The sequence below is a fragment of the Physella acuta genome, unplaced genomic scaffold (assembly GCF_028476545.2).
Source record: "Physella acuta isolate Inbredline_101_S28 unplaced genomic scaffold, ASM2847654v3 ptg000372l, whole genome shotgun sequence".
In the NCBI taxonomy this organism is placed as follows: Eukaryota; Metazoa; Mollusca; class Gastropoda; family Physidae; genus Physella; species Physella acuta.
This window is the reverse complement of record NW_026731891.1, coordinates 235,306-259,002: the sequence shown is the minus strand read 5'-3', so window position 1 is coordinate 259,002 and position 23,697 is coordinate 235,306. Positions and strand designations below refer to the sequence as shown.

The following is a 23,697-nucleotide window of genomic DNA, read 5'->3' as shown; positions in this document are numbered from 1 at the left end:
CACATTACCCCACCCCACACATTACCCCACCCCACACATTACCCCACCCCACACATTACCCCACCCCACACATTACCCCACCCCCACACATTACCCCACCCCACACATTACCCCACCCCCACACATTACCCCACCCCACACATTACCCCACCCCACACATTACCCCACCCCACACATTACCCCCTGTTACTAACTAATTATTGGGTTGATAGGGATAGCAATGGTTAGTATAAGTGCCATTGACAGGATTTGGAAAAGGGATTTGGGATAAGTTTAGGTTAATACATTTTCAGGATGGAATAAGCTTATTCTGCACTTTGCTGATTATTTTTGTATTCTATAGAAAGCTAAGTACAAATAGTTGGTACTCTGTCAGCTCTTGTATTCAATGCAGTGTTTCTCACTTAAACCACTTTCATGTACAATAGTTATTCTCTAGGGGTGGGGTGGAGTATTTTTTGGGTTGTATGGAGTATGTTTTGAGTTGTGTGTTTGGAGTTTTTTTTGGGTTGTGTGTTTAAAGTATGTTTTGGGTTGTGTGGATTATGTTTTGAGTTGTGTGTTTGGAGTATGTTTTGGGTTGTGTGTATGGAGTATGTTTTGGGTTGTGTGTTTGGAGTATGTTTTTGGTTGTGTGTTTGGAGTATGTTTTTGGTTGTGTGTTTGGAGTATGTTTTGGGTTGTGTGTTTGGAGTATTTTTTTGGTTGTGTGTTTGGAGTATGTTTTGGGTTGTATGGAGTATGTTTTGAGTTAGATGGAATATGTTTTGAGTTGTGTGTTTGGAGTATGTTTTGGGTTGTGTGTTTGGAGTATGTTTTGGGTTGTTTGGAGTATGTTTTGGGTTGTTTGGAGTATGTTTTGGTTTGTTGGGTTGTGTGGCGATGTGTCCGTGTGTTAGAACCTGTGTGTTGGGTGGGCATAAGGTCTGCCAGCTACTGTAAGGATCAAACTTGTACAGTCCCTGTGACAGACCAAGAGTCATTGAGTCCCTACGAGGCAAGGAAGTTGTGGACATAGCTGCTGGGGGAGCTCACTCTGCTTGCATCACAAACACTGGAGAGCTCTTCACATGGGGCAAAGGTCGCTATGGCAGGCTGGGGCATGGAGATTCTGAAGATCAATCCAGACCAAAGCTGGTAAACACATCATCAAATCTAATGTGTTTTGTAAGCAGGTCCGTCATATGTTTTGGGACTAACCTAAAGCGTTTTATTTTTTGGTCTAGCTGGAGGCTTTAAAGGGCTATAGAGTGACAGATGTGGCATGTGGCAGTGGTGACGCCCAGACACTTTGTATCACTGATGATGACAGTGTGTGGTCCTGGGGGGATGGAGACTACGGAAAACTTGGTAAGTTCCTGCTCTATGTGGCTCCTTTAATTCATTCAATATAAGATAGAGACTATGGAAAACTTGGTAAGTTCCTGCTCTATGTGGCTCCTTTAATTCATTCAATATAAGATGGAGACTATGGCAAACTTGGTAAGTTCCTGCTCTATGTGGCTCCTTTAATTCATTCAATATAAGATGGAGACTATGGCAAACTTGGTAAGTTCCTGCTCTATGTGGCTCCTTTAATTCATTCAATATAAGATAGAGACTATGGAAAACTTGGTAAGTTCCTGCTCTATGTGGCTCCTTTAATTCATTCAATATAAGATGGAGACTATGGAAAACTTGGTAAGTTCCTGCTCTATGTGGCTCCTTTAATTCATTCAATATAAGATAGAGACTATGGAAAACTTGGTAAGTTCCTGCTCTATGTGGCTCCTTTAATTCATTCAATATAAGATGGAGACTATGGAAAACTTGGTAAGTTCCTGCTCTATGTGGCTCCTTTAATTCATTCAATATAAGATGGAGACTATGGAAAACTTGGTAAGTTCCTGCTCTATGTGGCTCCTTTAATTCATTCAATATAAGATGGAGACTATGGCAAACTTGGTAAGTTCCTGCTCTATGTGGCTCCTTTAATTCATTCAATATAAGATAGAGACTATGGAAAACTTGGTAAGTTCCTGCTCTATGTGGCTCCTTTAATTCATTCAATATAAGATGGAGACTATGGAAAACTTGGTAAGTTCCTGCTCTATGTGGCTCCTTTAATTCATTCAATATAAGATGGAGACTATGGAAAACTTGGTAAGTTCCTGCTCTATGTGGCTCCTTTAATTCATTCAATATAAGATGGAGACTATGGAAAACTTGGTAAGTTCCTGCTCTATGTGGCTCCTTTAATTCATTCAATATAAGATGGAGACTATGGAAAACTTGGTAAGTTCCTGCTCTATGTGGCTCCTTTAATTCATTCAATATAAGATAGAGACTATGGAAAACTTGGTAAGTTCCTGCTCTATGTGGCTCCTTTAATTCATTCAATATAAGATGGAGACTATGGAAAACTTGGTAAGTTCCTGCTCTATGTGGCTCCTTTAATTCATTCAATATAAGATGGAGACTATGGCAAACTTGGTAAGTTCCTGCTCTATGTGGCTCCTTTAATTCATTCAATATAAGATGGAGACTATGGCAAACTTGGTAAGTTCCTGCTCTATGTGGCTCCTTTAATTCATTCAATATAAGATGGAGACTATGGCAAACTTGGTAAGTTCCTGCTCTATGTGGCTCCTTTAATTCATTCAATATAAGATAGAGACTATGGAAAACTTGGTAAGTTCCTGCTCTATGTGGCTCCTTTAATTCATTCAATATAAGATGGAGACTATGGAAAACTTGGTAAGTTCCTGCTCTATGTGGCTCCTTTAATTCATTCAATATAAGATAGAGACTATGGAAAACTTGGTAAGTTCCTGCTCTATGTGGCTCCTTTAATTCATTCAATATAAGATGGAGACTATGGAAAACTTGGTAAGTTCCTGCTCTATGTGGCTCCTTTAATTCATTCAATATAAGATGGAGACTATGGAAAACTTGGTAAGTTCCTGCTCTATGTGGCTCCTTTAATTCATTCAATATAAGATGGAGACTATGGCAAACTTGGTAAGTTCCTGCTCTATGTGGCTCCTTTAATTCATTCAATATAAGATAGAGACTATGGAAAACTTGGTAAGTTCCTGCTCTATGTGGCTCCTTTAATTCATTCAATATAAGATGGAGACTATGGAAAACTTGGTAAGTTCCTGCTCTATGTGGCTCCTTTAATTCATTCAATATAAGATGGAGACTATGGAAAACTTGGTAAGTTCCTGCTCTATGTGGCTCCTTTAATTCATTCAATATAAGATGGAGACTATGGAAAACTTGGTAAGTTCCTGCTCTATGTGGCTCCTTTAATTCATTCAATATAAGATGGAGACTATGGAAAACTTGGTAAGTTCCTGCTCTATGTGGCTCCTTTAATTCATTCAATATAAGATAGAGACTATGGAAAACTTGGTAAGTTCCTGCTCTATGTGGCTCCTTTAATTCATTCAATATAAGATGGAGACTATGGAAAACTTGGTAAGTTCCTGCTCTATGTGGCTCCTTTAATTCATTCAATATAAGATGGAGACTATGGCAAACTTGGTAAGTTCCTGCTCTATGTGGCTCCTTTAATTCATTCAATATAAGATGGAGACTATGGAAAACTTGGTAAGTTCCTGCTCTATGTGGCTCCTTTAATTCATTCAATATAAGATGGAGACTATGGAAAACTTGGTAAGTTCCTGCTCTATGTGGCTCCTTTAATTCATTCAATATAAGATGGAGACTATGGAAAACTTGGTAAGTTCCTGCTCTATGTGGCTCCTTTAATTCATTCAATATAAGATGGAGACTATGGAAAACTTGGTAAGTTCCTGCTCTATGTGGCTCCTTTAATTCATTCAATATAAGATGGAGACTATGGAAAACTTGGTAAGTTCCTGCTCTATGTGGCTCCTTTAATTCATTCAATATAAGATGGAGACTACGGAAAACTTGGTAAGTTCCTGTTGTATGTGGCTCCTTTAATTCATTCAATATAAGATAAACACACATATTTACATATATTTTTTTAGACACACATTATATCTATTTGTAGTTTCTGTACTCATTGAATTTTTTTTTTTTTTTTCAATCGGCTAGAGTTTTTAAATATAATTTTGCTTTTATAATTTAATTTCTTCAAATAGTGCATAAAACATTTTGGTAATAAAATGGAACATTAGTTCTGTGTTGTACCAAAATTATCATAAAAGAAATAAAATGTCTAAACCATGACGAGACCAAAAAATTGTAAATGGTATATACAAGAACAGGACATTCTTAGTTTTTAAAAAAAATTAAAACAAGTTACAACAACACATCATTTGTGTGAGTGCTATTAGTTTGTTTTGTAAATCTCTTTTTCAATATATGTCTGCCATAATGCTTCCTATAAGCAAGTGGGTCAAAAGAATATGAAGTATGAAAGCTTTGTATGTGTAATGTTTTCTCGCGTTATGTTTATTTTTGTTTTTTTTTATTTATATTATTAGTTTTAAATACATTTCCTTTTTATGCTGTGTCATTCTTTATTATGTTTTTTTTTTTAAAATAATAATTAAGAGAAGTAATTGCTTTTTGATGTTCTTAGTGGTAGAGTATATTTATCTGATGGGTGCTATGATGTCCATAGTGGTAGAGTATATTTATCTGATGGGTGCTATAATGTCCATAGTGGTAGAGTATATTTATCTGATGGGTCCATAGTGGTAGAGTATATTTATCTGATGGGTCCATAGTGGTAGAGTATATTTATCTGATGGGTCCATAGTGGTAGAGTATATTTATCTGATGGGTGCTATAATGTCCATAGTGGTAGAGTATATTTATCTGATGGGTGCTATGATGTCCATAGTGGTAGAGTATATTTATCTGATGGGTCCATAGTGGTAGAGTATATTTATCTGATGGGTGCTATAATGTCCATAGTGGTAGAGTACATTTATCTGATGGGTCCATAGTGGTAGAGTATATTTATCTGATGGGTGCTATAATGTCCATAGTGGTAGAGTATATTTATCTGATGGGTCCATAGTGATAGAGTATATTTATCTGATGGGTCCATAGTGGTAGAGTATATTTATCTGATGGGTGCTATGATGTCCATAGTGGTAGAGTATATTTATCTGATGGGTCCATAGTGGTAGAGTATATTTATCTGATGGGTGCTATAATGTCCATAGTGGTAGAGTATATTTATCTGATGGGTGCTATGATGTCCATAGTGGTAGAGTACATTTATCTGATGGGTGCTATAATGTCCATAGTGGTAGAGTATATTTATCTGATGGGTGCTATAATGTCCATAGTGGTAGAGTATATTTATCTGATGGGTGCTATGATGTCCATAGTGGTAGAGTACATTTATCTGATGGGTGCTATAATGTCCATAGTGGTAGAGTATATTTATCTGATGGGTGCTATAATGTCCATAGTGGTAGAGTATATTTATCTGATGGGTGCTATGATGTCCATAGTGGTAGAGTACATTTATCTGATGGGTGCTATAATGTCCATAGTGGTAGAGTATATTTATCTGATGGGTGCTATAATGTCCATAGTGGTAGAGTATATTTATCTGATGGGTCCATAGTGGTAGAGTATATTTATCTGATGGGTGCTATGATGTCCATAGTGGTAGAGTATATTTATCTGATGGGTGCTATAATGTCCATAGTGGTAGAGTATATTTATCTGATGGGTGCTATAATGTCCATAGTGGTAGAGTATATTTATCTGATGGGTCCATAGTGGTAGAGTATATTTATCTGATGGGTCCATAGTGGTAGAGTATATTTATCTGATGGGTGCTATAATGTCCATAGTGGTAGAGTATATTTATCTGATGGGTCCATAGTGGTAGAGTATATTTATCTGATGGGTGCTATAATGTCCATAGTGGTAGAGTATATTTATCTGATGGGTGCTATAATGTCCATAGTGGTAGAGTATATTTATCTGATGGGTGCTATAATGTCCATAGTGGTAGAGTATATTTATCTGATGGGTGCTATGATGTCCATAGTGGTAGAGTATATTTATCTGATGGGTGCTATGATGTCCATAGTGGTAGAGTATATTTATCTGATGGGTGCTATAATATCCATAGTGGTAGAGTATATTTATCTGATGGGTCCATAGTGGTAGAGTATATTTATCTGATGGGTGCTATAATGTCCATAGTGGTAGAGTATATTTATCTGATGGGTGCTATGATGTCCATAGTGGTAGAGTATATTTATCTGATGGGTCCATAGTGGTAGAGTATATTTATCTGATGGGTGCTATAATGTCCATAGTGGTAGAGTATATTTATCTGATGGGTCCATAGTGGTAGAGTATATTTATCTGATGGGTCCATAGTGGTAGAGTATATTTATCTGATGGGTCCATAGTGGTAGAGTATATTTATCTGATGGGTCCATAGTGGTAGAGTATATTTATCTGATGGGTGCTATAATGTCCATAGTGGTAGAGTATATTTATCTGATGGGTGCTATGATGTCCATAGTGGTAGAGTATATTTATCTGATGGGTGCTATGATGTCCATAGTGGTAGAGTATATTTATCTGATGGGTGCTATGATGTCCATAGTGGTAGAGTATATTTATCTGATGGGTCCATAGTGATAGAGTATATTTATCTGATGGGTGCTATGATGTCCATAGTGGTAGAGTATATTTATCTGATGGGTCCATAGTGGTAGAGTATATTTATCTGATGGGTCCATAGTGGTAGAGTATATTTATCTGATGGGTGCTATAATGTCCATAGTGGTAGAGTATATTTATCTGATGGGTCCATAGTGGTAGAGTATATTTATCTGATGGGTGCTATAATGTCCATAGTGGTAGAGTATATTTATCTGATGGGTGCTATAATGTCCATAGTGGTAGAGTATATTTATCTGATGGGTGCTATGATGTCCATAGTGGTAGAGTATATTTATCTGATGGGTGCTATGATGTCCATAGTGGTAGAGTATATTTATCTGATGGGTCCATAGTGGTAGAGTATATTTATCTGATGGGTGCTATAATGTCCATAGTGGTAGAGTATATTTATCTGATGGGTCCATAGTGGTAGAGTATATTTATCTGATGGGTGCTATAATGTCCATAGTGGTAGAGTATATTTATCTGATGGGTGCTATGATGTCCATAGTGGTAGAGTATATTTATCTGATGGGTGCTATGATGTCCATAGTGGTAGAGTATATTTATCTGATGGGTGCTATGATGTCCATAGTGGTAGAGTATATTTATCTGATGGGTCCATAGTGGTAGAGTATATTTATCTGATGGGTGCTATAATGTCCATAGTGGTAGAGTATATTTATCTGATGGGTCCATAGTGGTAGAGTACATTTATCTGATGGGTGCTATAATGTCCATAGTGGTAGAGTATATTTATCTGATGGGTGCTATGATGTCCATAGTGGTAGAGTATATTTATCTGATGGGTCCATAGTGGTAGAGTATATTTATCTGATGGGTCCATAGTGGTAGAGTATATTTATCTGATGGGTCCATAGTGGTAGAGTATATTTATCTGATGGGTCCATAGTGGTAGAGTATATTTATCTGATGGGTCCATAGTGGTAGAGTATATTTATCTGATGGGTCCATAGTGGTAGAGTATATTTATCTGATGGGTCCATAGTGGTAGAGTATATTTATCTGATGGGTCCATAGTTGTAGAGTATATTTATCTGATGGGTCCATAGTGGTAGAGTTGCTGGGGCTTGGATTGTGTAAATTGAAAGGCTTGGTATAGATTATATGTTTGGTGCTAATTTTGGATAAAATGTTTTTTGTATGTCGATGTTTTTTCTATGTCAATGTTTTTTCTATGTCAATGTTTTTGGATGTTCTAATGTTTTCTGTGTGTTTTTATGATGTTTTTTGTATGTTCAAATGATGTTTATATATGTTCTACTGATGTTTTTTTCATTGTATAGGTCGAGGCGGCAGCGATGGCTGTAAGGTACCAATGAAGGTTGAAGCTCTGCAAGGCTTGGGTGTCATCAAAGTGGAATGTGGCTCTCAATTCTCTGTGGCTCTCACCAAGACTGGTTCTGTTTACACATGGTAAAGTAAAATGTGGCTCTCAGATTTCTGTGGCTGGTAAAATGTACTTTATTCCATGTTGTTTTTTCTTACTTGTCCAGCAGCTTAGGAAAATTGTTTAAAAAATTATTTCAAGTCAATCAATGATATGCTTTTTTCTTAACAGGGGCAAAGGAGACTACCATAGGCTTGGCCATGGTACTGATGATCATGTTAGAAGACCAAGGAGAGTAACAGCCCTTCAAGGGAAAAAAGTTATAGATGTTGCCTGTGGTTCTCTCCATTGTGTAGCCTGCACTGAAACAGGTTTGTGTTGTTGGGCAGTCCTACATGTTGGACCAACAGGCAGTCCTACATGTTGGACCAACAGACAGTCCTACATGTTGGACCAACAGACAGTCCTACATGTTGGACCAACAGACAGTCCTACATGTTGGACCAACACATGTTGTACATGACAGTCCTACATGTTGGACCAACAGACAGTCCTACATGTTGGACCAACACATGTTGTACATGACAGTCCTACATGTTGGACCAACACATGTTGTACATGACAGTCCTACATGTTGGACCAACAGGCAGTCCTACATGTTGGACCAACAGACAGTCCTACATGTTGGACCAACAGGCAGTCCTACATGTTGGACCAACAGACAGTCCTACATGTTGGACCAACAGACAGTCCTACATGTTGGACCAACAGACAGTCCTACATGTTGGACCAACAGACAGTCCTACATGTTGGACCAATAGACAGTCCTACATGTTGGACCAACACATGTTGTACATGACAGTCCTACATGTTGGACCAACAGACAGTCCTACATGTTGGACCAACACATGTTGTACATGACAGTCCTACATGTTGGACCAACACATGTTGTACATGACAGTCCTACATGTTGGACCAACAGACAGTCCTACATGTTGGACCAACACATGTTGTACATGACAGTCCTACATGTTGGACCAACACATGTTGTACATGACAGTCCTACATGTTGGACCAACAGACAGTCCTACATGTTGGACCAACACATGTTGTACATGACAGTCCTACATGTTGGACCAACAGACAGTCCTACATGTTGGACCAACACATGTTGTACATGACAGTCCTACATGTTGGACCAACACATGTTGTACATGACAGTCCTACATGTTGGACCAACACATGTTGTACATGACAGTCCTACATGTTGGACCAACAGACAGTCTCACATGTTGTACATGACAGTCCTACATGTTGGACCAACACATGTTGTACATGACAGTCCTACATGTTGGACCAACACATGTTGTACATGACAGTCCTACATGTTGGACCAACAGACAGTTGTACATGACAGTCCTACATGTTGGACCAACACATGTTGTACATGACAATCCTACATGTTGGACCAACACATGTTGTACATGACAGTCCTACATGTTGGACCAACACATGTTGTACATGACAGTCCCAGCAAAGCAATGTATTGAATGTGACTAACCAGCCGCTGTTGTTGTAGGTGAGGTCTTTACATGGGGGGACAATGATGAAGGACAACTTGGAGATGGTACAACTAATGCTATCCAAAGACCACGACTTGTGGCTGCATTGCAAGGTAAGTAATGTATTCATTCAACAAGATAGTTAGTGCTGGAGGCAGACTCTAGTTATGGGAACTTTCACATTTTATTCATACATTTATATGTGACTCTTTGATTTTGACCTGAGCAGGTAAAAAGATCAATAGAGTGGCGTGTGGCTCTGCTCACAGCTTGTCCTGGTCCACACACAAACCTGTCAGCGCTGGACGTCTCCCCACCTGTGTTCCTATGGAGTATAATCACCTACAGGTTTGTGGGAGCATATACATGCATCAGGTGGGGACATTTACATGCATCAGGTGGGGACATTTACATGCATCAGGTGGGGACATTTACATGCATCAGGTGGGGACATTTACATGCATCAGGTGGGGACATTTACATGCATCAGGTGGGGACATTTACATGCATCAGGTGGGGACATTTACATGCATCAGGTGGGGACATTTACATGCATCAGGTGGGGACATTTACATGCATCAGGTGGGGACATTTACATGCATCAGGTGGGGACATTTACATGCATCAGGTGGGGACATTTACATGCATCAGGTGGGGACATTTACATGCATCAGGTGGGGACATTTACATGCATCAGGTGGGGACATTTACATGCATCAGGTGGGGACATTTACATGCATCAGGTGGGGAAATATACATGCATCAGGTGGGGACATTTACATGCATCAGGTGGGGACATTTACATGCATCAGGTGGGGACATTTACATGCATCAGGTGGGGACATTTACATGCATCAGGTGGGGACATTTACATGCATCAGGTGGGGACATTTACATGCATCAGGTGGGGACATTTACATGCATCAGGTGGGGACATTTACATGCATCAGGTGGGGACATTTACATGCATCAGGTGGGGGCATAATATTTACATGCATCAGGTGGGGACATTTACATGCATCAGGTGGGGACATTTACATGCATCAGGTGGGGGCATAATATTTACATGCATCAGGTGGGGATATAGGGGGTCAGTGTGCTAGAGTCGGTAAAGCTCATGGCTGCTTAACTGAAAAATCTCGAGTTCAAACCCTCGGGCAGATGAGGCTCGTTAGCCAGGGACAGCCGCTCGTCTAGCAGAGACAACTCCAAAATCAAACAACTGCTGCCTTGTAGTTTGTTCTTGGTTGGACAAAGGCTATGGAAGCAAATCCAAAAAGAAAAGCAGGCTGAAATCGGAGTCAATGGCTCAATAGCACTAAAATTAAGAACGAAGAAGAAGGTGGGGATATGATATTTACACATTAGGTGGGGATATGATATTTACACACATTAGGTGGGGATATGATATTTACACACATTAGGTGGGGATATGATATTTACACACATTAGGTGGGGATATGATATTTACACACATTAGGTGGGGATATGATATTTACACACACCAGGTGGGATCATAAGATGTACACTCAATGTTTGCAATATTTGATAGGGAATGGAATGTTTGAAATATTTGACATGGAATGGAAATGTTCGAAATATTTGACAGGGAATGGAAATGTTTGAAATATTTGACGGAATGGAAATGTTTGAAATATTTGACAGGGAATGGAAATGTTTGAAATATTTGAAAGGGAATGGAATGTTTGAAATATTTGACAGGGAATGGAAATGTTTGAAATATTTGACAGGGAATGGAAATGTTTGAAATATTTGACAGGGAATGGAAATGTTTGAAATATTTGACAGGGAATGGAAATGTTTGAAATATTTGACAGGGAATGGAAATGCCAGTTTTGAGAAACAGACTTGTCCTCTTACATCATTTCTCTGAGCTGTTTTGCCCATGCATTCCCATGGTGCACCTGCAAGAAAATGGACAAACAACTGGCAAAGAAGAGTCTGGACTTGATTCTCTGAGGGGAATCCTGGTTTCTTCAGCTAAGGTTTGATAAGCCAGTTTTAGCTAAGGCTATATAAGCCAGTTTTAGCTAAGTCTAGATAAGACAGTTTTAGCTAAGGCTAGATAAGACAGTTTTAGCTAAGGCTAGATAAGACAGTTTTAGCTAAGTCTAGATATGACAGTTTTAGCTAAGGCTAGATAAGACATTTAGCTAAGGCTAGATAAGCCAGTTTTAGCTAAGGCTAGGTAAGACAGTTTTAGCTAAGGCTAGATAAGCCAGTTTTAGCTAAGGCTAGATAAACTGAATTTCATGATGCCATTGAACAGGAAGCAGCTTTTCGTAAAGTTGTTCAAGCTACTATGGTCAGGGACAAGCAACATGGCCCAGTCATAGAACTGAATAGAATACAGGTAAACATGGTTATAGAACTGAATAGAATACAGGTAAACATGGTCATAGAACTGAATAGAATACAGGTAAACATGGTCATAGAACTGAATAGAATACAGGTAAACATGGTCATAGAACTGAATAGAATACAGGTAAACATGGTTATAGAACTGAATAGAATACAGGTAAACATGGTTATAGAACTGAATAGAATACAGGTAAACATGGTTATAGAACTGAATAGAATACAGGTAAACATGGTCATAGAACTGAATAGAATACAGGTAAACATGGTCATAGAACTGAATAGAATACAGGTAAACATGGTTATAGAACTGAATAGAATACAGGTAAACATGGTTATAGAACTGAATAGAATACAGGTAAACATGGTCATAGAACTGAATAGAATACAGGTAAACATGGTCATAGAACTGAATAGAATACAGGTAAACATGGTCATAGAACTGAATAGAATACAGGTAAACATGGTCATAGAACTGAATAGAATACAGGTAAACATGGTTATAGAACTGAATAGAATACAGGTAAACATGGTCATAGAACTGAATAGAATACAGGTAAACATGGTCATAGAACTGAATAGAATACAGGTAAACATGGTCATAGAACTGAATAGAATACAGGTAAACATGGTCATAGAACTGAATAGAATACAGGTAAACATGGTTATAGAACTGAATAGAATACGTGTTTGGAAAAAAAATATTGTAACTGGTGTGATTAATTTTAATTTACTCTAATGCTAAATGAGGCATTGTATTTAAATAGTTCCTGGTAATGAATTAAGTTATGTGTAATAATAGATCCCAAAAAATAAATGTATTTCTTATTGTTAAGGTGAAAAGATCTCGGGTAAAAGGGGGCCTAGCTGGACCAGATGGTCTCAAGTCTGTGTTTGGTCAGATGTCCCAGAGGTTAGCGTTGCTCACGTCAGAGAGCCTCATGTTGCCTCACAGGGTCTGGAAGGTCAAGTTTGTTGGTGAGTCACATGTTGGCCCATAGAAAGTGTGTTGGTGAGTCACATGTTGGCCCACAGAAAGTGTGTTGGTGAGTCACATGTTGGCCCACAGAAAGTGTGTTGGTGAGTCACATGTTGGTCCACAGAAAGTGTGTTGGTGAGTCATATGTTGGCCCATAGAAAGTGTGTTGGTGAGTCACATGTTGGCCCATAGAAAGTGTGTTGGTGAGTCACATGTTGGCCCATAGAAAGTGTGTTGGTGAGTCATATGTTGGCCCACAGTTAGTTTGTTGGTGAGTCATATGTTGGCCCATAGAAAGTGTGTTGGTGTGTCATATGTTGGCCCACAGAAAGTGTGTTGGTGAGTCACATGTTGGCCCACAGATAGTGTGTTGGTGAGTCACATGTTGGTCCACAGAAAGTGTGTTGGTGAGTCATATGTTGGCCCACAGAAAGTGTGTTGGTGAGTCACATGTTGGCCCATAGAAAGTGTGTTGGTGAGTCACATGTTGGCCCACAGAAAGTGTGTTGGTGAGTCACATGTTGGTCCACAGAAAGTGTGTTGGTGAGTCATATGTTGGCCCATAGAAAGTGTGTTGGTGAGTCATATGTTGGCCCACAGAAAGTGTGTTGGTGAGTCACATGTTGGCCCATAGAAAGTGTGTTGGTGAGTCATATGTTGGCCCACAGAAAGTGTGTTGGTGAGTCATATGTTGGCCCACAGTAAGTGTGTTGGTGAGTCATATGTTGGCCCACAGAAAGTGTGTTGGTGAGTCATATGTTGGCCCACAGTAAGTGTGTTGGTGAGTCATATGTTGGCCCACAGAAAGTGTGTTGGTGAGTCACATGTTGGCCCATAGAAAGTGTGTTGGTGAGTCACATGTTGGTCCACAGAAAGTGTGTTGGTGAGTCACATGTTGGCCCATAGAAAGTGTGTTGGTGAGTCACATGTTGGCCCACAGAAAGTGTGTTGGTGAGTCACATGTTGGTCCACAGAAAGTGTGTTGGTGAGTCATATGTTGGCCCATAGAAAGTGTGTTGGTGAGTCATATGTTGGCCCACAGAAAGTGTGTTGGTGAGTCACATGTTGGCCCATAGAAAGTGTGTTGGTGAGTCACATGTTGGCCCACAGAAAGTGTGTTGGTGAGTCACATGTTGGCCCACAGTAAGTGTGTTGGTGAGTCATATGTTGGCCCACAGAAAGTGTGTTGGTGAGTCACATGTTGGCCCACAGATAGTGTGTTGGTGAGTCACATGTTGGCCCATAGAAAGTTTGTTGGTGAGTCACATGTTGGCCCACAGTAAGTGTGTTGGTGAGTCATATGTTGGCCCATAGAAAGTGTGTTGGTGAGTCACATGTTGGCCCATAGAAAGTGTGTTGGTGAGTCATATGTTGGCCCACAGAAAGTGTGTTGGTGAGTCACATGTTGGCCCATAGAAAGTGTGTTGGTGAGTCACATGTTGGCCCACAGAAAGTGTGTTGGTGAGTCACATGTTGGCCCACAGTAAGTGTGTTGGTGAGTCATATGTTGGCCCACAGAAAGTGTGTTGGTGAGTCACATGTTGGCCCATAGAAAGTGTGTTGGTGAGTCACATGTTGGCCCACAGTAAGTGTGTTGGTGAGTCATATGTTGGCCCATAGAAAGTGTGTTGGTGAGTCATATGTTGGCCCACAGAAAGTGTGTTGGTGAGTCACATGTTGGCCCACAGAAAGTGTGTTGGTGAGTCACATGTTGGCCCACAGAAAGTGTGTTGGTGAGTCACATGTTGGCCCACAGAAAGTGTGTTGGTGAGTCATATGTTGGCCCACAGAAAGTGTGTTGGTGAGTCATATGTTGGCCCATAGAAAGTTTGTTGGTGAGTCATATGTTGGCCCACAGAAAGTGTGTTGGTGAGTCATATGTTGGCCCACAGAAAGTGTGTTGGTGAGTCACATGTTGGCCCACAGAAAGTGTGTTGGTGAGTCACATGTTGGCCCACAGAAAGTGTGTTGGTGAGTCATATGTTGGCCCATAGAAAGTGTGTTGGTGAGTCACATGTTGGCCCATAGAAAGTTTGTTGGTGAGTCACATGTTGGCCCACAGAAAGTGTGTTGGTCACATGTTGGCCCATAGAAAGTGTGTTGGTGAGTCACATGTTGGCCCACAGAAAGTGTGTTGGTGAGTCACATGTTGGCCCACAGAAAGTGTGTTGGTGAGTCACATGTTGGCCCACAGAAAGTGTGTTGGTGAGTCATATGTTGGCCCATAGAAAGTGTGTTGGTGAGTCACATGTTGGCCCATAGAAAGTTTGTTGGTGAGTCAAATGTTGGCCCACAGAAAGTGTGTTGGTGAGTCACATGTTGGCCCATAGAAAGTGTGTTGGTGAGTCACATGTTGGCCCACAGAAAGTGTGTTGGTGAGTCACATGTTGACCCACAGAAAGTTTGTTGGTGAGTCACATGTTGGCCCACAGAAAGTGTGTTGGTGAGTCACATGTTGGCCCATAGAAAGTGTGTTGGTGAGTCACATGTTGGCCCATAGAAAGTTTGTTGGTGAGTCACATGTTGGCCCACAGAAAGTGTGTTGGTGAGTCACATGTTGGCCCATAGAAAGTGTGTTGGTGAGTCACATGTTGGCCCACAGAAAGTGTGTTGGTGAGTCACATGTTGGCCCACAGAAAGTGTGTTGGTGAGTCATATGTTGGCCCACAGTAAGTGTGTTGGTGAGTCATATGTTGGCCCACAGAAAGTGTGTTGGTGAGTCACATGTTGGCCCACAGAAAGTTTGTTGGTGAGTCACATGTTGGCCCACAGAAAGTGTGTTGGTGAGTCACATGTTGGCCCATAGAAAGTTTGTTTGTGGTTCTGTTCAGTTGAAACTTGGTTGCCATATGTTCTGACAGGAGAGGGTGTGGACGACTGTGGTGGTGGTTACAGTGAATCTATAGTTGAGATGTGTGAGGAACTCCAGAATGGATCCCTTCCTTTGTTGATTGTCACCCCCAATGGAAGGGATGAAGCAGGGGCCAACCGGGATTGTTTCTTGCTCAACCCAATGCTGCATCAACCAGTTCACCAAAACATGTTCAAGTTTTTAGGTGGGTTCACACAACCAGTCTCAGCTGTCTAATGTGTTAGGAGAGATTTTATTGTCAAAACTTCATAGAACATGGGAATAAACTTTACTATAAATATTAGGAGAGGTTTTATTGTCAAAACTTCATAGAACATGGGAATAAACTTTACTATAAATATTAGGAGAGGTTTTATTGTCAAAACTTCATAGAACATGGGAATAAACCTAACTATTAATTAGTTACTACAATTGAGCAGTTTCTTTAACTTCAATTTTTAAAGTTTCCTTGAAATGTGAGGTCCAACACACAGAAGTTTGACTTCATGTATGGACGACTCCCTCCTCTTCCACCCTCCTCTTCCACCCCCCCCCCCCCCCCTTTATGTAGATTTCATTAGGTGGTCATGTACATCTCTGTTTATTTTTGAAAAAATTTTCTTTCATGCAATTAGAAATTCAAATAAAATTGTTTTAATATTGACAAATGTTTAAACATTTTTTTAGAAATTTATTTTTCTACAGGTACATTAGTTTTGTGTATGTTTGCAGGTATATTAATTAATTTTGTGTATGTTTGCAGGTATATTAATTAATTTTGTGTATGTTTACAGGTATATTAATTAATTTTGTGTATGTTTACAGGTATATTAATTAATTTTGTGTATGTTTACAGGTATATTAATTAATTTTATGTATGTTTACAGGTATATTAATTGGTATAGCCATCCGAAGTGGAAGTCCACTCAGTCTGAACATGGCTGAAGCTACATGGAAACAACTGGCTGGGATGGCACTTAGCATCACAGACCTGTCAGAGATTGACAAAGATCTCATTCCAGGTCACAGCTTTTCTATGTCTGTCCTTGTGGTTTGCTTGATTTTTTTGAGTGTCTTCAGCTAATCTATTTCTTTAGGCTTGATGTGTAAGTAACTGTATTCCCTCAGGCTTGATGTGTAAGTAACTGTATTCCCTCAGGCTTGATGTGTAAGTAACTGTATTCCCTCAGGCTTGATGTGTAAGTAACTGTATTCCCTCAGGCTTGATGTGTAAGTAACTGTATTCCCTCAGGCTTGATGTGTAACTGTATTCCCTCAGGCTTGATGTGTATTAAAGAAATGGAGGATGAGGCTCTGCGTGGGGCGGAGATGCCATTCAGTATCCCGAGTGCCACAGGGCAAGAAGCTCACCTGAGTCACAAATACACCAGGATCAGCCCAGAGAACAGAGCAGAATATGTTAAGCTGGCCATGGACTACAGGTTCACATCTCCATATCACATTCTCATACTTGACCACTACAGGTTCACATCACCATATCACATTCTCATACTTGACCACTACAGGTTCACATCTCCATATCACATTCTCATACTTGACCACTCAGATTCACATCACCATATCACATTCTCATACTTGACCACTCAGATTCACATCACCATATCACATTCTCATACTTGACCACTCAGGTTCACATCTCCATATCACATTCTCATACTTGACCACTCAGATTCACATCACCATATCACATTCTCATACTTGACCACTCAGATTCACATCTCCATATCACATTCTCATACTTGACCACTCAGATTCACATCACCATATCACATTCTCATACTTGACCACTCAGATTCACATCACCATATCACATTCTCATACTTGACCACACAGATTCACATCACCATATCACATTCTCATACTTGACCACACAGATTCACATCACCATATCACATTCTCATACTTGACCACTCAGATTCACATCACCATATCACATTCTCATACTTGACCACTCAGATTCACATCACCATATCACATTCTCATACTTGACCACTACAGGTTCACATCTCCATATCACATTCTCATACTTGACCACTCAGATTCACATCACCATATCACATTCTCATACTTGACCACTCAGATTCACATCACCATATCACATTCTCATACTTGACCACTCAGATTCTCATCTCCATATCACATTCTCATACTTGACCACTCAGGTTCACATCTCCATATCACATTCTCATACTTGACCACTCAGATTCACATCACCATATCACATTCTCATACTTGACCACTCAGATTCACATCACCATATCACATTCTCATACTTGACCACTTAGATTCTCATCTCCATATCACATTCTCATACTTGACCACTCAGGTTCACATCTCCATATCACATTCTCATACTTGACCACTACAGGTTCACATCTCCATATCACATTCTCATACTTGACCACTCAGATTCACATCACCATATCACATTCTCATACTTGACCACTCAGATTCACATCACCATATCACATTCTCATACTTGACCACTCAGATTCTCATCTCCATATCACATTCTCATACTTGACCACTCAGGTTCACATCTCCATATCACATTCTCATACTTGACCACTCAGATTCACATCACCATATCACATTCTCATACTTGACCACTCAGATTCACATCACCATATCACATTCTCATACTTGACCACTCAGATTCTCATCTCCATATCACATTCTCATACTTGACCACTCAGATTCACATCACCATATCACATTCTCATACTTGACCACTCAGTTTCTCATCTCCATATCACATTCTCATACTTGACCACTCAGATTCTCATCTCCATATCACATTCTCATACTTGACCACTCAGATTCTCATCTCCATATCACATTCTCATACTTGACCACTCAGATTCACATCACCATATCACATTCTCATACTTGACCACTCAGATTCTCATCTCCATATCACATTCTCATACTTGACCACTCAGATTCTCATCTCCATATCACATTCTCATACTTGACCACTCAGATTCACATCACCATATCACATTCTCATACTTGACCACTACTAATTCTCATCTTTATTTTATATCATGTAGTCGACCACTTCAGGTTTTCATCTCAATTATAAATTACATTGTTGACTTAACTGCCGGCAAATATTTCTGTGCTCATGCAATTTTTCTGGACCAAAATATGTTGGCATTGTTTTTACTTTCTGGACCAAAATATCTATGGTCTCAGTGGCAAACTGTCTAACTCCGAAAATGTAAATTTTACAGGGGAGACAAAAAACTGATTATTTCATTGTTGATCGCTCTAATACAATTTTATTTTAATGATATATGCGAAGAACCTTTTAATTTTCTGGACCAAAATATGTTGCCAACATTTAAACTTTCTGTACAGAATATGTTGGCATTATTTTTACTTTCTGGACCAAAATATGTTGCCAACATTTAAACTTTCTGTACCAAAACATGTTGGTATTATTTTTACTTTCTAGACCAAAATGATTATGTTGCCATTTATTTTATTTTCTGGACCAAAATATGTTTATATTATTTATCAGATTGCACGAGTTTGATGATCAAGTAAGGTGGGTAAGGGAGGGGATGGCTAAGGTGATTCCAGTACCTTTGCTCTCTCTGTTTACTGGCTATGAGCTTGAAACTATGGTAAGTTGGTGTCAAAAATAGAATCTGATAACTAGCAAGCGCTGAATGTTTTGGTAAGTGAAAATCTAGTTGATGCAGCTGTTTTCTATTTCCCCTTTTTGTTATCAGGCTTGTGGCAGCCAAGACATTCCTCTAAGCTTGCTCAAGTCAGTGGCCACCTACAAGGGTATTGAGCCCAATGCCCCACTCATCCAGTGGTTCTGGGAAGTGATGGATGAATTTACTAATGCCGAACGCTCCTTGTTTCTGCGTTTTGTATGGGGTCGTACCCGGCTGCCACGAACTATTGCTGATTTCAGGGGAAGAGACTTCGTACTTCAGGTAAATGATTCCGATTTCAATCCAATATTCAAATTTTACATACAGAGATAAGTCAAAATTAACTACTCTAATTCTACTAAAGTTTCCTTTTTCAAATGTGATAGTTCTTTTTGGATGATAAAGAAACCTTGCAAATGATAGCTTGATAGTACCAAATAATTACAAACTTTAGTAGCACCAAACAGTCACAAACTTTTGAGGGAGGTGTCTTTTATAGAAATCTATATTCTACTAAAAGTCTCCTTTGTTTACAAGTTTGTATTTTTATTTTTTTGTTTGTCTGTTCTGTTATGTTAGAGCATCTGCACTGTGCGTAGAAATATAAAATATGTATTTTTGTAGAGAATAATGTTCTTTTTTACCAAACTGTTAATTAAACACAAATTTATTTATTTATTATATCTTTAATTAATAATTAGTAAGAAACAAGAATAAGCAAACACAATAAATAATTTAGTTTCTTTATTAAACTATTTTAGTCCTTAAATATTTGCATATAAGTAAAAGATCTAATTCTCTGCCTTCTATCAAATTTTTTGTAACTTCCGTTGACCGGGGTCTATGTGATGGTGAGAATTTGTTATGTGCGTTATATATGATGAACTACTTCTATTACTTTTACTCCGACTATCGACATATAATGAGGACGGAAACACTCTTATTTCCGTGCATACTAATAATACCAACAAGTCCAATCATGAAATATAACTTGAACTTTAATTATCAACTACTAATACTATAAATTTGATCTACACTGTAAAATATAAAACACATCCTCTCTCTACAATGGCTCAAGCCCCAACTGTCCAGCCTCGACTGTCTCTAACCCTCACTGTCCTAACTTCTTTGTCTTCCCCATCAAGCCTAACCTAATTTGTATGTCGCCACAGTTTTGTGGTACCTAATTAAAATGTCAGACCCTACTGATAAATTTGCATGTCGCCACAGTTTTGTGGTACCTAATTAAAATGTCAGACCCTACTGATAAATTTGCATGTCGCCACAGTTTTGTGGTATCTAATTAAAATGTCAGACCCTACTGATAAATTTGTATGTCGCCACAGTTTTGTGGTACCTAATTAAAATGTCAGACCCTACTGATAAATTTGCATGTCGCCACAGTTTTGTGGTACCTAATTAAAATGTCAGACCCTACTGATAAATTTGCATGTCGCCACAGTTTTGTGGTACCTAATTAAAATGTCAGACCCTACTGATAAATTTGCATGTCGCCACAGTTTTGTGGTATCTAATTAAAATGTCAGACCCTACTGATACACTTACCCGGCTGTCCCAGTCCGCCATCTTCCACAATTACAATCTAATTCTAACACGTCCATTGTCAACCCTACACCTGCACTCTACGCCACCACAGTCTGGATTTTTGTAAAGATGTTTGACAGCAGGGATGGGAGAGGAAAGAAAAAAAATTTCAAATAAATGTGATGCCCACAGTTATCCAAGGATAACGGGTATTATAGTGTAACACAATTTTAGGAGATGGTCATTGAGAGTGTAACTATGTGGGGGGGGGGATGTGGGAGTGTAACCATTGGGGTGGGAGTGTAACCATGGGGGGATGTGGGAGTGTAACCATGGGGGGGGATGTGGGAGTGTAACCATGGGGGGTGTGTGGGAGTGTAACCATGGGGGGAAGTGGGAGTGTAACCATGGGGGATGTGGGAGTGTAACCATGGGGGATGTGGGAGTGTAACCATGGGGGGGATGTGGGGGTGTAACCATGGGGGGGTATGTGGGAGTGTAGCCATGTGGGTGGATGTGGGAGTGTAACCATGGGGGGGGGGGTATGTGGGAGTGTAACCATGGGGGGATGTGGGAGTGTAACCATGGGGGGTGTGGGAGTGTAACCATGGGGGATGTGGGAGTGTAACCATGGGGGGGATGTGGGAGTGTAACCATGGGGGGATGTGGGATTGTTACCATTGGGGGATGTGGGAGTGTAACCATGGGGGATGTGGGAGTGTAACCATGGGGGGGATGTGGGAGTGTAACCATGGGGGGATGTGGGATTATTACCATTGGGGGATGTGGGAGTGTAACCATGGGGGGATGTGGGAGTGTAACCATGGGGGGGATGTGGGAGTGTAACCATGGGGGGATGTGGGAGTGTAACCATGGGGGGGTGGGAGTGTAACCATGGGGGGGATGTGGGAGTGTAACCATGGGGGGGGGGAAGTGGGAGTGTAACCATGGGGGGATGTGGGAGTGTAACCATGGGGGGATGTGGGAGTGTAACCATGGGGGGATGTGGGAGTGTAACCATGGGGGGGATGTGGGATTGTTACCATTGGGGGATGTGGGAGTGTAACCATGGGGGGATGTGGGAGTGTAACCATGGGGGGGGGATGTGGGAGTGTAACCATGTGGGGGGTGGGAGTGTAACCATGGGGGGGTGGGAGTGTAACCATGGGGGGATGTGGGAGTGTAACCATGGGGGGTGTGTGGGAGTGTAACCATGGGGGGATGTGGGAGTGTAACCATGGGGGGATGTGGGAGTGTAACCATGGGGGGAAGTGGGAGTGTAACCATGGGGGATGTGGGAGTGTTACCATTGGGGGATGTGGGAGTGTAACCATGGGGGAGATGTGGGATTGTTACCATTGGGGGATGTGGGAGTGTAACCATGGGGGGATGTGGGAGTGTAACCATGGGGGGGGATGTGGGAGTGTAACCATGGGGGGGATGTGGGAGTGTAGCCATGGGGGTGGATGTGGGAGTGTAACCATGGGGGGGTATGTGGGAGTGTAACCATGGGGGGATGTGGGAGTGTAACCATGGGGGGTGTGGGAGTGTAACCATGGGGGATGTGGGAGTGTAACCATGGGGGGGATGTGGGAGTGTAACCATGGGGGGATGTGGGATTGTTACCATTGGGGGATGTGGGAGTGTAACCATGGGGGATGTGGGAGTGTAACCATGGGGGGGATGTGGGAGTGTAACCATGGGGGGATGTAGGATTATTACCATTGGGGGATGTGGGAGTGTAACCATGGGGGGATGTGGGAGTGTAACCATGGGGGGGGATGTGGGAGTGTAACCATGGGGGGATGTGGGAGTGTAACCATGGGGGGGTGGGAGTGTAACCATGGGGGGGGATGTGGGAGTGTAACCATGGGGGGGGGGGAAGTGGGAGTGTAACCATGGGGGGATGTGGGAGTGTAACCATGGGGGGATGTGGGAGTGTAACCATGGGGGATGTGGGATTGTTACCATTGGGGGATGTGGGAGTGTAACCATGGGGGGGATGTGGGATTGTTACCATTGGGGGATGTGGGAGTGTAACCATGGGGGGATGTGGGAGTGTAACCATGGGGGGGATGTGGGAGTGTAACCATGGGGGGGATGTGGGAGTGTAACCATGTGGGGGGTGGGAGTGTAACCATGGGGGGGTGGGAGTGTAACCATGGGGGGATGTGGGAGTGTAACCATGGGGGGTGTGTGGGAGTGTAACCATGGGGGATGTGGGAGTGTAACCATGGGGGGATGTGGGAGTGTAACCATGGGGGGAAGTGGGAGTGTAACCATGGGGGATGTGGGATTGTTACCATTGGGGGATGTGGGAGTGTAACCATGGGGGGGATGTGGGATTGTTACCATTGGGGGATGTGGGAGTGTAACCATGGGGGGGATGTGGGAGTGTAACCATGGGGGGGGGGGATGTGGGAGTGTAACCATGGGGGGGATGTGGGAGTGTAACCATGGGGGGGATGTGGGAGTGTAACCATGGGGGGATGTGGGAGTGTAACCATGGGGGATGTGGGAGTGTAACCATGGGGGGGATGTGGGAGTGTAACCATGGGGGGATGTGGGAGTGTAACCATGGGGGGGATGTGGGAGTGTAACCATGGGGGGATGTGGGAGTGTAACCATGGGGGGGGGGTGTGGGAGTGTAACCATGGGGGGATGTGGGAGTGTAACCATGGGGGGATGTGGGAGTGTAACCATGGGGGGGGTGTGGG

At 41.2% G+C, this 23,697-nt stretch overlaps 1 protein-coding gene across 5 annotated transcripts in view; it reads left to right on the top strand.

Annotated features, from left to right (window-relative positions):
• The window catches only part of LOC131941744 (E3 ubiquitin-protein ligase HERC2), a 216,560-nt gene that overhangs the window by 187,824 nt on the left and 5,039 nt on the right, over positions 1 to 23,697 (top strand). For all 5 annotated transcript variants that reach the window (XM_059301211.1, XM_059301212.1, XM_059301209.1 and 2 more), the window contains 14 exons: positions 960 to 1,137; positions 1,227 to 1,350; positions 7,929 to 8,058; positions 8,204 to 8,343; positions 9,552 to 9,647; positions 9,764 to 9,882; positions 11,373 to 11,540; positions 11,825 to 11,908; positions 12,750 to 12,891; positions 15,754 to 15,948; positions 16,631 to 16,765; positions 17,023 to 17,185; positions 19,291 to 19,396; positions 19,505 to 19,717. In XM_059301211.1, the coding sequence (XP_059157194.1) occupies positions 960 to 1,137; positions 1,227 to 1,350; positions 7,929 to 8,058; positions 8,204 to 8,343; positions 9,552 to 9,647; positions 9,764 to 9,882; positions 11,373 to 11,540; positions 11,825 to 11,908; positions 12,750 to 12,891; positions 15,754 to 15,948; positions 16,631 to 16,765; positions 17,023 to 17,185; positions 19,291 to 19,396; positions 19,505 to 19,717 (1,993 nt within the window). The remainder of the gene's footprint in view (positions 1 to 959; positions 1,138 to 1,226; positions 1,351 to 7,928; positions 8,059 to 8,203; positions 8,344 to 9,551; positions 9,648 to 9,763; positions 9,883 to 11,372; positions 11,541 to 11,824; positions 11,909 to 12,749; positions 12,892 to 15,753; positions 15,949 to 16,630; positions 16,766 to 17,022; positions 17,186 to 19,290; positions 19,397 to 19,504; positions 19,718 to 23,697) is intronic.